The sequence below is a fragment of the Dipodomys ordii genome, unplaced genomic scaffold, assembly GCF_000151885.1.
Source record: "Dipodomys ordii isolate 6190 unplaced genomic scaffold, Dord_2.0 Scaffold74, whole genome shotgun sequence".
NCBI classification, from domain to species: Eukaryota; Metazoa; Chordata; class Mammalia; order Rodentia; family Heteromyidae; genus Dipodomys; species Dipodomys ordii.
The window spans coordinates 495,076-508,358 of record NW_012267290.1 but is presented as its reverse complement, the minus strand read 5'-3'; the positions used below and the strand labels follow the sequence as shown (position 1 = coordinate 508,358).

The 13,283-nt window shown below is 41.1% G+C and overlaps 1 protein-coding gene across 2 annotated transcripts in view; it reads left to right on the top strand.

Moving 5' to 3' along the window:
* Ccdc25 (coiled-coil domain containing 25) overlaps window positions 1-13,283 on the top strand; it is a 33,985-nt gene that overhangs the window by 9,936 nt on the left and 10,766 nt on the right. For both annotated transcript variants that reach the window (XM_013024262.1, XM_013024261.1), the window contains exons 4-5: window positions 1,197-1,248; window positions 5,331-5,406. In XM_013024262.1, the coding sequence (XP_012879716.1) occupies window positions 1,197-1,248; window positions 5,331-5,406 (128 nt within the window). The remainder of the gene's footprint in view (window positions 1-1,196; window positions 1,249-5,330; window positions 5,407-13,283) is intronic.

The window sequence follows — 13,283 nt, the reverse complement described above, 5'->3', positions numbered from 1 at the left end:
GTGTTCTACTACTGGGGTTTGAACTCAGATAACTAAGATATTGCGGGCAGCCTGTCACCAGTGTCTCATGCCTGTAATCCTTGTTGAGTTCTGAGGAGTGGGGTTTGAAGCCATCCTGGGCAGGAAAGTCCATGAGACTGTTACCTTCAGTTAAAAATGGTAGAAGTGGAGCTGTGGCTCAAATGGTAGACCACTAGCTTTGAGCAAAAGAAGCTCAGGGACAGTGCCTAGGCCTTGAGTTCAATCAATCCCCAGGACTGGAAGAAAAAAGAAAAGGAGATACTGGGGCAGCCTTGCACTCTTTGCTCACACTTGTAATCCTAGCTTCTCAGGAGGCTGTATCTGAGGATCATACTTCAAAGCCAGCCCTAGCTGGCTCTTTGGTTCTGATCTCCAAAAAAAGCCAGAAGTGGGGGCATGGGTCACATGATACAGCATTAGCCTTAAATGAAAAAGCCAAGTCTAGAGCATGAGACCCTGAGTTCAGGCCCAGTACTAGTTTAAGGGAACTGAGTGGGGGCCTTCTTAATGTTTTTAGATAAGGTAACATAAAGGGTGTTGCTCATCTAGGGGATAGAATATAGGGATGGTTAGTGTCATCAGAATTTAGGGTTGAGTTTTTACTCTGGCTAAGGGTTGTATTCTGCTTTGTGACGTTAGACCTCACCTAGCTTTTTCAAGTATGAAACTGACATTTGCTTTTGGTTAACTTGCCATTGCTTTAAACGTGGGATGTCCCAAGCCAAACCCTCTTCTCTCCAAACCATGGGCCATCAATTCTCCCAGACTGGCAGCATTGGCATTTCTGACCTCTTACTCCCTTCTCTTCTCACCAGGAATTTCTTTCTGTGTCTGTCCTTTCAGCTACATGCTTCAGTTTATTGCCAGCAAAATCTTAGTTCTTCCGAGAACCTTTGGTTACTTTATTTAATCACTTGAAAAATCCCCTTTCTCAGAGTACTTAATATTTATTATCTTACTCATCTTGGCACTTAACCCCAGCTGCATAACTCAGTGTTTGTTTTGCCTCTCCAGGTTGCTGGCGGGCCCGGTGGGGAGGGTGACTTTCCGCTCCCCCTGGTGCTGGCGTGGTAGGCCCCCAGTGACCACTTCTTGGAATGGGATGGTTAGAATGCAGTCAGCCGATGAGCTGGCTATCTGTACCTCTTGCTAAAAGTGGTTTTCATTCTTTGTAGGTTTCATGTGGACAAAATCTCTTCAGCTCATGTATACCTTCGATTACATAAGGTAATAATTCAAACATGGATTCATGATTTTCTTTAATGATGAGAACAATATCTTGATTTTTTTTTCTTCAATTAAGTTGCTTAAAATAATAAGTATACTCAGAAATTTAAAAGCGAGTAAGTAAAAGAGATGTATTCCTTTCCCATCTTCTGCTTCAGAAAGTCATTGGAAAATTCTGGGTGATTTCTGGGACTTAGAAAGGGCCACAGTACACATTAGCCACATAGCAGCTCTGCCTTGTCCTGCTTGTTCAGGTGTATCATTTATCTCCTCTACTTTTTCTCCCAATTCAGACTTCTCTTATGGTTCCTTTTTCTCAGGCTCATGCTATTCTCCTACTCACCGAGGGCAGATGTTTCCAGTTATCAGGGCCTTTGTTGAGCAGCATGACAATAATAAAGATTGAGTGTTCCCTCTAATACAGTACTGCTGTTCTTCCAATTTGACTGTAGTCATCTGTTTTATATAGTTAAATCACAGGACATTTATACTTGTATACTTGTTATATGTACTTTTTTCTTTTTAGAAACTTTATTTTGGAATAATTTTAGATTTGCAGGAAAGTTATAAAAAGAACATTAACTGTTAACATGTTATGTTACTATGGTAGCTTTGTCAAAACTAAGAAGCCAATTGTAATACATTACTATTAGCTTCACTCTGGACTTTATTTGAACTTCAGCAGTTTTCCCATGAATGTCCTTCTCTTCCAAGATCCATACTGTGTTTAGTTGTATCTGCCCTTGCCTCCTGTGGTCTATTACTTCTGGAGTCTGGGGCATACATACTCCCGAATGCATCTGGAAGGAAGCGTGTGTCTATCTCCCACTCACTTGCATGAGTATGGATTCATCTCTGCTTTCTGCTTTGGGCACTATGCTGTATTTTTGCTCCTGTTACCCCAGCTTTGGTTGGAATTTGTTCAGCCCTTTCAGCTTGGCTCCTGTCTTCCTCTGGTACATGTCCATTTGTTTGTTTTTTGAGCACTTTCTTACTTTCTGACCCTATAAGGTACTTATGTCATCCTTGCCCCAGCCAGAGAATCTTGTTTTCCAAAGAATCTAGTTGATCTTTTTGGTAGGAAGGTAATTGAAAGTCAGAATCTGGATTCTGGATATACCTGCGGCCATTGGAGTATCAATATGTGTAAGCCCTCTCAGCTCAGCTAGGAAATCCCTAACCAAGCGGAACGTCCCTAACCTGAAAATGCAAAATCTGAAATGCTCCAGATTCTGAAACTATTTCAGCCTTGATGTGACATGATGTGGAATGTTCCACGCCTGAGTGCACGTGACAGATCACAGTCAAAACACAGTACATGAAACATACTGTATAACAATGCCAGCAGGTATTATATGTATAACATGTATGAAGTAGTAAATGAATTTCGTGTTTAGACCCGATTCCCAACCCAAAATAGTGTATAAACAGATCTTCCAGATCTCCCCCCAGTACCCCAAGAATAATCTGGTATCTAAGACACCTTTCAGTTAAGGGTTATTCAACTTGTACTATTTTATGGATACTGATCCATGTATGTGCACATACCTATATTTGTTTTTGTGTTTCTCCATCTTGATTTCATCATGTAGAACTTGAGTACTGGTATCTCTGCATGAGGCCCATTCTGCCTTTCTCTTGTCTCTTCCTCTGCCACTGGGAAAAGCTTACTATTATTATTTCTTACTCCTAGTTTCTTGCTCCATTCCAGCTTATGTGTAGCTGGTGTTAGAATTATTATCTGAGATCGCCATTAGAGCTCTAGAGAGCTAGAGTGCCGTGATGGTATACAGGCATTTTTGTCTTTTACTCTGTGGCTGTTAGAACATTACTTTCCAAAATTAACCATAAGCTGCCTTCTCTTCCCCCCTTTGGTGATAGGATGTCCTGCATTTTTGTATCACAGTGAGATTATTTTATGTCAGTCTGCATCCATCTTATCGTCACCTGGTTGATTGTCTCACTTTTTTGAAATGTCCATGTCTATACTTTTTTGTGGTACAAGATTATTTTTGTATTTATCCTTTTACTTACTACATTATGCTGATAAGATACTACAATGACTATGGAAACTCCTTTATCAGGAGGTTGTTTATAGTTTTTTAGCATTATAAATTCCAACAAAACAGTTTGTTTGAGACAAGGTCATTATATTGTCCAGGCTGCTCTTGAACGCCCAGGCTCTTCTTACCTCAGCTTCCAAGTGGGCTATATGTGGCACTGTACCCAGTTTGGGATTCCTTTCCTTCCCCTTCCTTCCCCTCCCCTTCCCATCTTTTTCCTTTTCTGCCACTACTACTAGGGCTTGAACTCAGGGTCCTGTGCTCTTGTTGGGCTTTTTTGCTCAAGGCTGTACTGGTACTCTGCCACTTTAGCTACACCTCCAGTTCTGGCTTGTTGTTAGTTAATTGGCGATAACACTACTTAGGCTTCATCTGCTGGGTCTGACCTCAAGCCAAGATCATCAAATCTCAGCCTCTTGAGTAGCAAGGATTATAGGCAGAAGCCATTGTTACACAGCTGGATTGTTTTCTTCCAGTAATACTTAGAAATGCTATTATCTATGTTTTTAAAGTTTTTTGTATGATTTAAAAATACATGGTGTTACTTAATATGGCTAAACCATGCATCCCATCCTTACTTGTATTATGGATAGATCAGTGAAGAAGTGGTGGATATGAATTCCATGTTTGGAGCTAACTCCTAAGTTCTGAGCAACCTTTTGCCATTTTGGAGAGAATATAGAGAAAATCAAGTATGGACTAAGTTTCCTTTTGGTATTCTTTCTTTTCCTCTGGAATCTACTGTGTCATGGTGGAAATAATGGTGCCCATCCTGACTTCCAGTTACTATTACATACTTTGAGTAGAAGTTCAGTTTCTTTTATAAGTACAATTTGTACTCAGTTTTGAATTGTGCTTTGTGTGAGACTTTCATCCAGCATTACAGGATTATCCTTTTGTACTTGGTAAGTACCAAATGAGTTGAGCTGCATGCAGCAAAACCAAACATTTCAGACCCATTCTGGGCCAGCTGCTGGGTTTGAATCCTGGCTCTGCTGCTTACTAGCTGCTGACCTTGAGCACATTACTCTGCATATTTCACCTCTGTGGAAGAGGCCAACTACATGTCTTGGTGGGCCATTGTGAGGACCGAAGGAGCAAGCTCAGGTTTAACTAGAATAATGCTTGGAATGTGCTGCCCACTATGTGCGCTCATGTGTTTTGAAATGTTTTTGGTGTTTTGGAGTCATTTCTGTTATTCGTCTTCAATTTGATAGATTTCTACAGAGAAAAAGGATCAAGATTATCTCTTGATATTTCTCTTTTACACTGGAAGGATGAGGTCTAACATAAGAAGAGCATTGCTTCTGATCATAGTTGAGGGTAGATAACTTGTCAGATGTTTGAGACTCAGAATAACTGAATTGTCCGTGTTTATCTGTTTGTTTGTTGGGGAGCTGGGGATTGAACTTAAGCCTTGCACATGCTAGGCACATGCTTTTCCACCCAGCTACACTCCAGTCCCCTACCAAGTTTCCTCTCAGTCAGGGAGACTTTGAGTTTTTAAAAGTAGGTATGTGCCATTTCCTCACAAAGTTTCTAAAAACAAGAATAAGAAAGCGCTGGTGGCTCATACCTTGCTGCTCAGAAGGCTGAGATCAGAGGATTGCAGTTCGAACCTAGCCTAGGCAGGAAACTCCCAATTAACCACCAAAAAACAAAAACAAAAAAAACCCTGGAAATGGAGCTGTGGCTTAGGTGGTAGAGTGCTAGCCTTGAGCAAAAAAGCCCAGGGACCGGCTTAATTACAGGTGATAGTTCTGGTATAATTATAGTTAGCCTTTTTTCACTTTTTATCAGTGTTTTCTATGTTACTGCCTTCTCATAGCTTAAATAACGTCTCCATGATAGACACAGTACATTTATCTCATTTTTCAGTGTTCTGTAATAGAACTGAAGAGCCCTGCTTGTTATACCCTCGTGCCAGCAGGTAAGGCAGCAAGTGCCCTTTGCTACTGAGTGTTTCAGTGTCAGGCAGTAGCAAGATTGTGGACCCTCTGATTTATTTGTGTGTTTCAGGGGGAGAATATAGAAGATATTCCAAAGGAGGTGCTAATGGACTGTGCCCACCTTGTGAAGGCCAACAGCATTCAAGGTCAGTTTCTTCCAGATTTTCACGATCGGCAGACTGCCTGCATCCTTCCCTCCCTCCCTCCCTCCCTCCCTTCTTCCCTCCCTTCCCTCCTTCCCTCTCTCTTCCTCTCTCCCTCCCTTTCTCCCTTTTTTTCCCCTTTCTCCCTTGGTCCCTACATCCCTCTTTCCCCTCCTTCCCTTCCTTCCTGCCTATCTTTTTATCTTTTTTGGTTAAAATGTAACTGATTCCTAAAAAGCTGGAGATTGGATTTAAGTGTTGATTATGATTTCTAAGGGTTATCCTAACTTCAGTCCATTAAACCACGTGGATAACAAGTACTGACTTTTTTTTTTTTTTTCTCCAGGCTAGCACTCTACCACTTTGAGCCACAACTCCATTTTGGGTGTTTAATTAGAGATAAGAGTCTCACAGAGACTTTTCTGCCTGGGCTGGCTTCAATCCTCAGATCTCAGCCTTCACAGTAGCTAGGATTACAGTGTGAGCCACCAGTGCAACCTGACTCTCTTTATTCTGAAATGAATCACATTTTAGTAGACTTGTTGGCTTTGGCTTGAATCAAAGGAATTGTAGCTAATATCTTTAAGGTGGATGGCAGTTTTGCTATCTGTCAAAAAAACAAAAATTCTCCCCTCTCTCTAATTATTATGGTATTTCTTTTCCTTAACTTGAATGGAAGGTTGTCTAGATTTGCCTACACTTAAGGTTATTTGTAAACAGTCTTAGAAATTTGTCAGTGTTGCCGGGCGCTGGTGGCTCACGCCTGTAATCCTAGCTACTCAGGAGGCTGAGATCTGAGGATTGCGGTTCAAAGCCAGCCCGGGCAGGAAAGACCGTGAGACTCCTATCTCCAATAAACCACCAGAAAACCGGAAGTGGCGCTGTAGCTCAAGTGGTAGAGCGCTCGCCTTGAGCTGAAGAGCTGAGGGACAGCGCCCAGGCCCAGAGTTCAAGCCCCACGACCGAAAAAAAAAAAAAGAAATTTGTCAGTGTTGATAGCTAAAGAGAGATGACTTTATTTTTAATGTTGATGTCTTTTTGGTTTGTTTGGGACAGATTCTCTCAACCTATTCCAGGCTTACCTTGAACTTGTCTTACATATTCTCTTGAGTGCTAGAATAACAAGTGTGTACCACCACACTCCCTTCTTGCTAATGTCTTTATTTCTGCAGTTTACTATTGGACTCTAGAATTAGAGTGTTGAAATTATGATTTCCTAGTTTTTCCTTTCCTCTTCTTTTCATATACTGCTTTTTCCCTTTAAGTTGTAAGGTCATCAAGTAATCTTTTTTTTGCGGGGGGAGGTCCGGTCATGGGACTTGAACTCTGGGCCTGAGCGCTGTCCCTCAGCTCTTCAGCTCAAGGCTAGCGCTCTACCACTTGAGCCACAGTGCCACTTCCAGCTTTTTTTCTTTTTGCTTATGTGATGCTGAGGAATGGAACTCAGGGCCTCAGGCATGCAAGGCAAGTGCTCTACCACTGAGCCACCTTCCCATCCCCTTCCCTGAGAATCTTATTTAGTTGATTGTGTGTTGGTCTGTGAATATCACTAGTTTCAGAAAGTTTTCCAGGTGATTCTCAAGTGCAGTGTGGGCTGAGAATAGTTAGCCTAAATGTCTTAGGCAGTACCTGGAGTACTATTTGGTGCTTGTCATTTCTGCTGTGTAAGATTTAGTCTACCAGTGAAGGCCAAAAGAGATGAGGGGAGTTTGGAAGTGATGGTCTGCTACGCTAGATGGAGCTAATAGGTCAGTGTTAGAGGTTGGACCTAGACTTGCATAGGGTCGAGATCATTTTGGTTTGATGCGAAGTTGAAGGATGATTTGAGGGTTGACAAAAAGTAGAAAATAAACATGGGGCAGACACAGACCTGGTACCCAGTTGGAGGTTGCAGGGTAAGAGCTGGCAGCTCTTCTTCCTTCTTCCTTGTCTCTTAAAGACACTGGTTCCTTAATCTTCACTCAGGAAGTCTTAGGAACGAGTCAGGTTCAAGGCCAGGAAGGCAGAGGTCTTGCCTTATGGAGCCACCCATTTTCCACTCCATAAATCGGCAGGTTGTAATGAGGTTGGTGTCATTCTCTTTTATAAGTAGGCTAAGTTCTCTTAGCTCTTCAGTTATTGACATAAAAATTGAGATAATCATTATCCTTTTGCCACTGTGTTCCAGCCTCCTCCACATAGCTTTGTTCCTCCCTGTGTCCAAAGAACTTTGGGCTCTTCATCCTGTGCCCTGTGTCCTCTTAATCTCTTCACAGTTTACTAGTTCTAGAGAAAACAAGCTGGGGGAAGAGTCTTAAATCTGAATTGCCCCCGCTGTCCTCTTCAGCCGTTGCACAGCACAAGGAGTGGAGCCTGGCCTTCAGCTCTCCGACTCTGATGCGGAGCCTGCTGGGGACGCAGGACAGCAGTCTCTGCTGTGAGGACTACAGAGGGCAGTCCATGCCTTGTACTTAGAAAAATTCCCTCCTGCTTAACACCAAGAGAGCGGAGATTAAATTTGTTTGTTGTCATGGAATTAACCTGTTCCTGGTCTTAAGTGTAGAATTGTAGGTTAGCCTGATGTATATCAGCTGAGGAACATTGCCAGACAGAACTAACTCCCTGAACGTTGAGAAGACTCTGTATCACCCTTCCCTGCAGAGTGCACAGATTTTAAGCTAGCACCTAAGCATCTCTAGCCTGACTCAAAACTTGTGTCCCTTCTCATAAGTTCATTCTGGCCAAAGCAAGTCGTTGCTGTTTCTGATTGTGTGCCCTTGCTTACATTGTTCCTTGTGCTTTCAATTCTGTCCTCCTCAGTCATTACTTGAGCTAATCAGAGATAAGGGTCATAAGACAGAATAGAATAGTAATCGATAACACTGGAGTATTAGTAGTTACCTGCCTGGTCCTTCATAAACTCTTGAGTTAATATTATTTTCATTTGATGGATGAGAAAACTGAGCTTAAGGATTAAGGAACTTGCCCTAGGCCTCAGAGCTGTGGAATTGTTGTCCAGGCCAGATCTGAGGTGAAGCCATCTGACTGTGAAGTCTTCTGTTTTCACCCGGAGCTCTATGCACCTCTCCAGGGATGCTTCCCCTTCCCCGAACTTCCTCAGTGCCTGGCCTGTACCATCCCAACAGTCGTTGATGCCTTCCTTTTCATAAACCGGTTATTATTTGTGTATTTACCACAGTGCCTTGAACATGGAGATTATTTTTTAAAGAACTGTTCATTTTAACTTAAACTTTTTAAGCCTACAGAAAAAAAATGTAGCTTTCACTTAATATTAGCAATTTAAATTTTTTCATATTTGTTTTTTGTCCATGTCACTGTTAACTGTTTTAGTTGAATCATCTGTAGGAAGTGGATACTGAGCCTTCAGCATCTGTCTCCTAAGAACACTTCTTGTTTCTATTTCTTGGAGGTCTTTTTTTTCTTTCTGCCAGTTGTGGGCCTTGAACTCAGGGCCTGGGCACTGCCCCTGAGCTTCTTTTGCTCAAGGTTAGAACGCTACCACTTGAGCCACAGCACCACATCAGGTGCTGTTTATGTGGTACTGAGGAATCATACCCAGGGCTTCATGCATGCTAGATAAGCACTCTACACTAAGCTACAGTCCCAGCCCTCCTTGGAGTTCATTTTGATAAACATCATTTTATATGATCATATGCACATAGCTATTGAGCCTTTGTGATCCTCTCCTAAGGATATTCTCCTTTGGTCTTACTGTATGAATGTTAGTCTTGTTTACTTTATCATGTCCAAGTGTAATTTTTTTGTCTTTTACCACCCAGTGTATTTTACTTGTGGATTTATAGGCACATGTTCTAAACCAGGATGGGTGAATTTTGGTTTTTGTGACATAGGGTCTTACTGTGTAGTTCAGATCACCCCCACACTCATGACCCTCCTTCATGTGTGTTTTTCCTTGTCATAGCTCTTTGGTATCTGATCTGGATGTGCTGCTTTATAAATATCAGGACATTAATTTTTAAAGGGTACAGGTCAGGAGAGGAGTATCCACAGTCTGGGTTTGTCTGCACCTTTTCTTCTTGACTAGAGTCGCTATGCATTTTTCAGCAGAAAACTGCAGAAGTGAGGTTTTCGTCACTCCAGTTAGGCAGCACAGGACATGACTGAGGTGGAGTGCTCTGGCTTCTCCAGGATATGGGGACCATAGCTGTTTCACGTGGAAATGGCGGTGCAGCACATCAGACTAGCAATACACCTGTTATTCTCAGCTGCTGGGAGGCTGTTAGGAGTGGAGGGAAAACCGCGCGGTGAACTTGTTACAGTGACAGGAGAGGACACAGCAGGTGAACAGTGTGCCTGGCAACCTCTCGTCTAGCCTGTGAGAGCTGTGATGACCTTTTTTTTCTTTTTTATTGTGATTAAGTAATTGCATAATTTCCCAAATTTCACAATATTGTGGGATAGTGATGCTCATTTAAAGTCACAAACTCATTCTAACTTTCCTGGAGCAAATTGTCTATCACGGTCTATAAGATATAACGGTGTACACATATATACCATACATGTGATCAGCAGCATGGGGTTATTTAGTAGTGGTTCAACCAGATGAGTGGGAGTTCTTTGTTTCTTAAGTCCTGTTAATTTTGTCGTATCACCTAACATTTTGGATTTAACATCCACTTATCAGGGAGACCATGTACCGTTTGTGTCTTTGTTCTTGGCTTACCTCGTTCAACATGATTTCTTCTAGCTCCATCCATTTCCCTGCAAATGCCATTATTTTGTCATTTCTAATGGCTGCATAATATTCCATTGTGTATAGATACCACAATTTTTGGATCCATTCATCTGTGGTGGGGCATCTGGGTTGTTTCCATATCCTAGTTATTGTGAACAGTGCTGCAATAAACATGGAGGTGCATGTGTCCTTGTATATTGGTTCCTGTTGTTCAGGGTAGATGCCTAGAAGTGGTATGACTGGGTCATAAGGGAGGTCAATATTTAGCTTTCTGAGGACCCTCCAGACTGCTTTCCAAAGTGGTTGTATAAGTGTACATTCCCACCAGCAGTGTAATAGGGTTCCTCTTTCTCCACATCCTCTTCAGCGTTTGTCGTTGGCTCACTTGTGGATGTGGGCCATTCTGACTGGGGTAAGGTGGTATCTCAGAGTTGTCTTTATTTGCATTTTCTTCACAACCAGGGATGATGAACATTTCCTCATGTGTTTCTTTGCCATTTTATTTCTTCATCTGAGAAGTCTCTCTTTAGTTCCCTTGTTCATTTAGTAATTGGTTTCTTAGGTTTGGGAGGGATTAGTTTCTTGAGTTCCCTGTATATACTGGATAGTAACCCCTTGCTGGTAAATATTTTTTCCCAATTAGTTGGTTGCCTTTCTAGCTTGGTTGCGATAGCTTTAGCTGTGCAGAAGCTTAGCTGTGCAGAAGCTTTTTATTTTAAGGTAGTCAGTCCCATTTGTTGAGTCTCTCCAATTTGTTGTGCCCCTGGGACTCTGTTCAGGAAGTTCCTTCCTGTGCCTATTAGTTCAAGTGTTTCTCCTACTCTGTCCTGCAGTAGTTTCAGAGATTCAGGTTTGTTAAGGTATTTAATCCATTTTGAGTTGATGTTGGTGCATGGTGATAGGCTGGGGTCCACTTTTAGTCTTCTTCATGTGGCCGCCCAGTTTTCTCAGCACCAGTGGTTGAAGAGGCTGTGTTTCTTCCATTGTATGTCTTTGGCTCCTTTGTCAAATATCAGCTGACTGTAGGCCTGTGGATTTACTTCTGGATCTTCTATTCTATTCCATTGGTCTTCAGGTTTGTTTTTGTGCCAGTACCATTCTGTCTTTGTTATAGCTCTATAGTAGAGATTGAGGTTCGGCATGGATATCCCTCCCATGTTGTCTTTATTCCCTAGAGTTGTTTTGGCTATTCTAGGTCTTTGGTTGTTCCATATGAATTTTTGGACTGTTTTCTGTATTTCAGAGATGTATGTCATTGGGATTTTAATAGGAATTGCATTGAATTTGTATATTAATTTTGGCAGTATTGCCATTTTCACTATATTAAGTCTGCCTATCCAGGAGCATGGGAGGTCTTTCCATTTCCTAATGTCTTCTGCAATTTCTTTCTTTAATTTTTTTATAGTTTTTTATAGTTTTCATTAAATAGTTCTTTTACATCTTTGGTTAGGTTAATTCCTAAATACTTTATTTTTTGGGAGGTTATTGTGAATGGGGTTGCTCCCGTTATTTTCCTTTCTGTTTGTACATTGTCAGTGTACAGGAAGGCAACTGATTTTTGTGGGTTGATTTTATATCCTGCTACTTTGCCGAAGTGATTTATGATTTCTAAGAGTTTGGGGATGGAGTTTTTGGGATCCTGGAGGTATAGTATCATGTCATCTGCAAAAAGGGATAGTTTAACTTCTTTCCCTATACGGATCCCTTTAATGTCTTTTTCTTGCCTTATTGCCCTTATTGTGTTGAGAAGAACCCCAAAATGTAAATATTAATGAATTTATTCAAATAGTTAAGAAACAGTATTAAGAGCAATTTTAAGAAGTCTACCCTTGAATTATACTCCAAAAAATTCTACTTTCATTGTTGGCAAATGTATGAAGATATTGAAGACTCAGATTAAAACTATTTGATAAGTACAGCTTGACTGTCAAATATCCAATGTTACCTTTCTATATTACAGCTCACAGTATGCTGCAATCTGTGTGATGTGTATGACAAACATTTTTAATCTGTGTAAACACAGGCTTTAAATAGGAATTTACTATTTTTTGTAATGTCTTTTGCTATTTTTTCATTGATCATTTGTTCTTGTTATTTTGATAAAGTATCAAGACTTTAAAAAAAAAAAAAAAGAAATGTTCCTTCTATTCCTATTTTCTCCAGAGCTTTTAGCATGAATGAATGTTGAATTTTATCAAAGGCCTTTTCTGCATCTGTGGAGATAATCATGTGATTCTTGACATTGGATTACATTTATTGACTTACGTATGTTAAACCATCCCTGCATCTCTGGGATGAAGTGTATAATTTTTTTATGTGTTTCTGTTAGCTAGAATCTTGTTAAGGAAATTGGCCTGTAATTCTCTTTTTTGGTTGGGTCTTTGCCTGGTTTGGGGATGAGTGTGATATTGGCTTCGTAGAATGAGTTTGGGATAGCTCCCTCCTTCTCTGTTTCGCTGAAGAGCTTGAGGAGTATGGGATTAGTTCTTCTTTAAAGGTCTTATGGAAGGAATTCTGTTGTGAATCCATCTGGTCCTGTGCTTTTTTTTGTTGGAAGACTTCTGATTGCTTCCTGTATCTTGTTGTAGGATATTGGTTTATTTAATTGATTTACTTCTTATTTGCTCAGTTTGGGCAACTTGTATTTCTCTAGAAATGCATCCATTTCTGCCAGGTTTTCTTACTTTAGAGAGTATAACTTTTAAAAGTAGTCCAGGGCTGGGAAGGTGGCTCAGTGGTAGAGCGCTTGCCTTGCATGCATGAGGCCCTGGGTTTGATTCCTCAGCACCACAGAAGCAAAAAGAAAAAAAGCCGGAAGTGGTGCTGTGGCTCAAGTGGTAGAGCGCTAGCCTTGAGCTGAAGAGCTGAGGGACAGCGCCCAGGCCCAGAGTTCAGGCCCCACGACCAGACCCAAAAAATAAATAAATAAATAAAAGTAGTCCATTAAGATTGTTTGGATATCTTGGGTACGTGTTGTGATTTTTCCCGTGGCATCCCTAATCCTGTTAATATGGGTTTCCTCTCTTCTTTTTTTTAATTAATCTTGCCAATGGTCCATCAATTTTATTTATTTTTTCAAAGAACCAGCTTTTTGTTTGGTTAATTTTGGCTATGGCTCTCCAGTTCCCTAATTCATTAATATCTGCTCTTAGTTTGGTTATCTGACTCTGTCTAGTAACTTTAG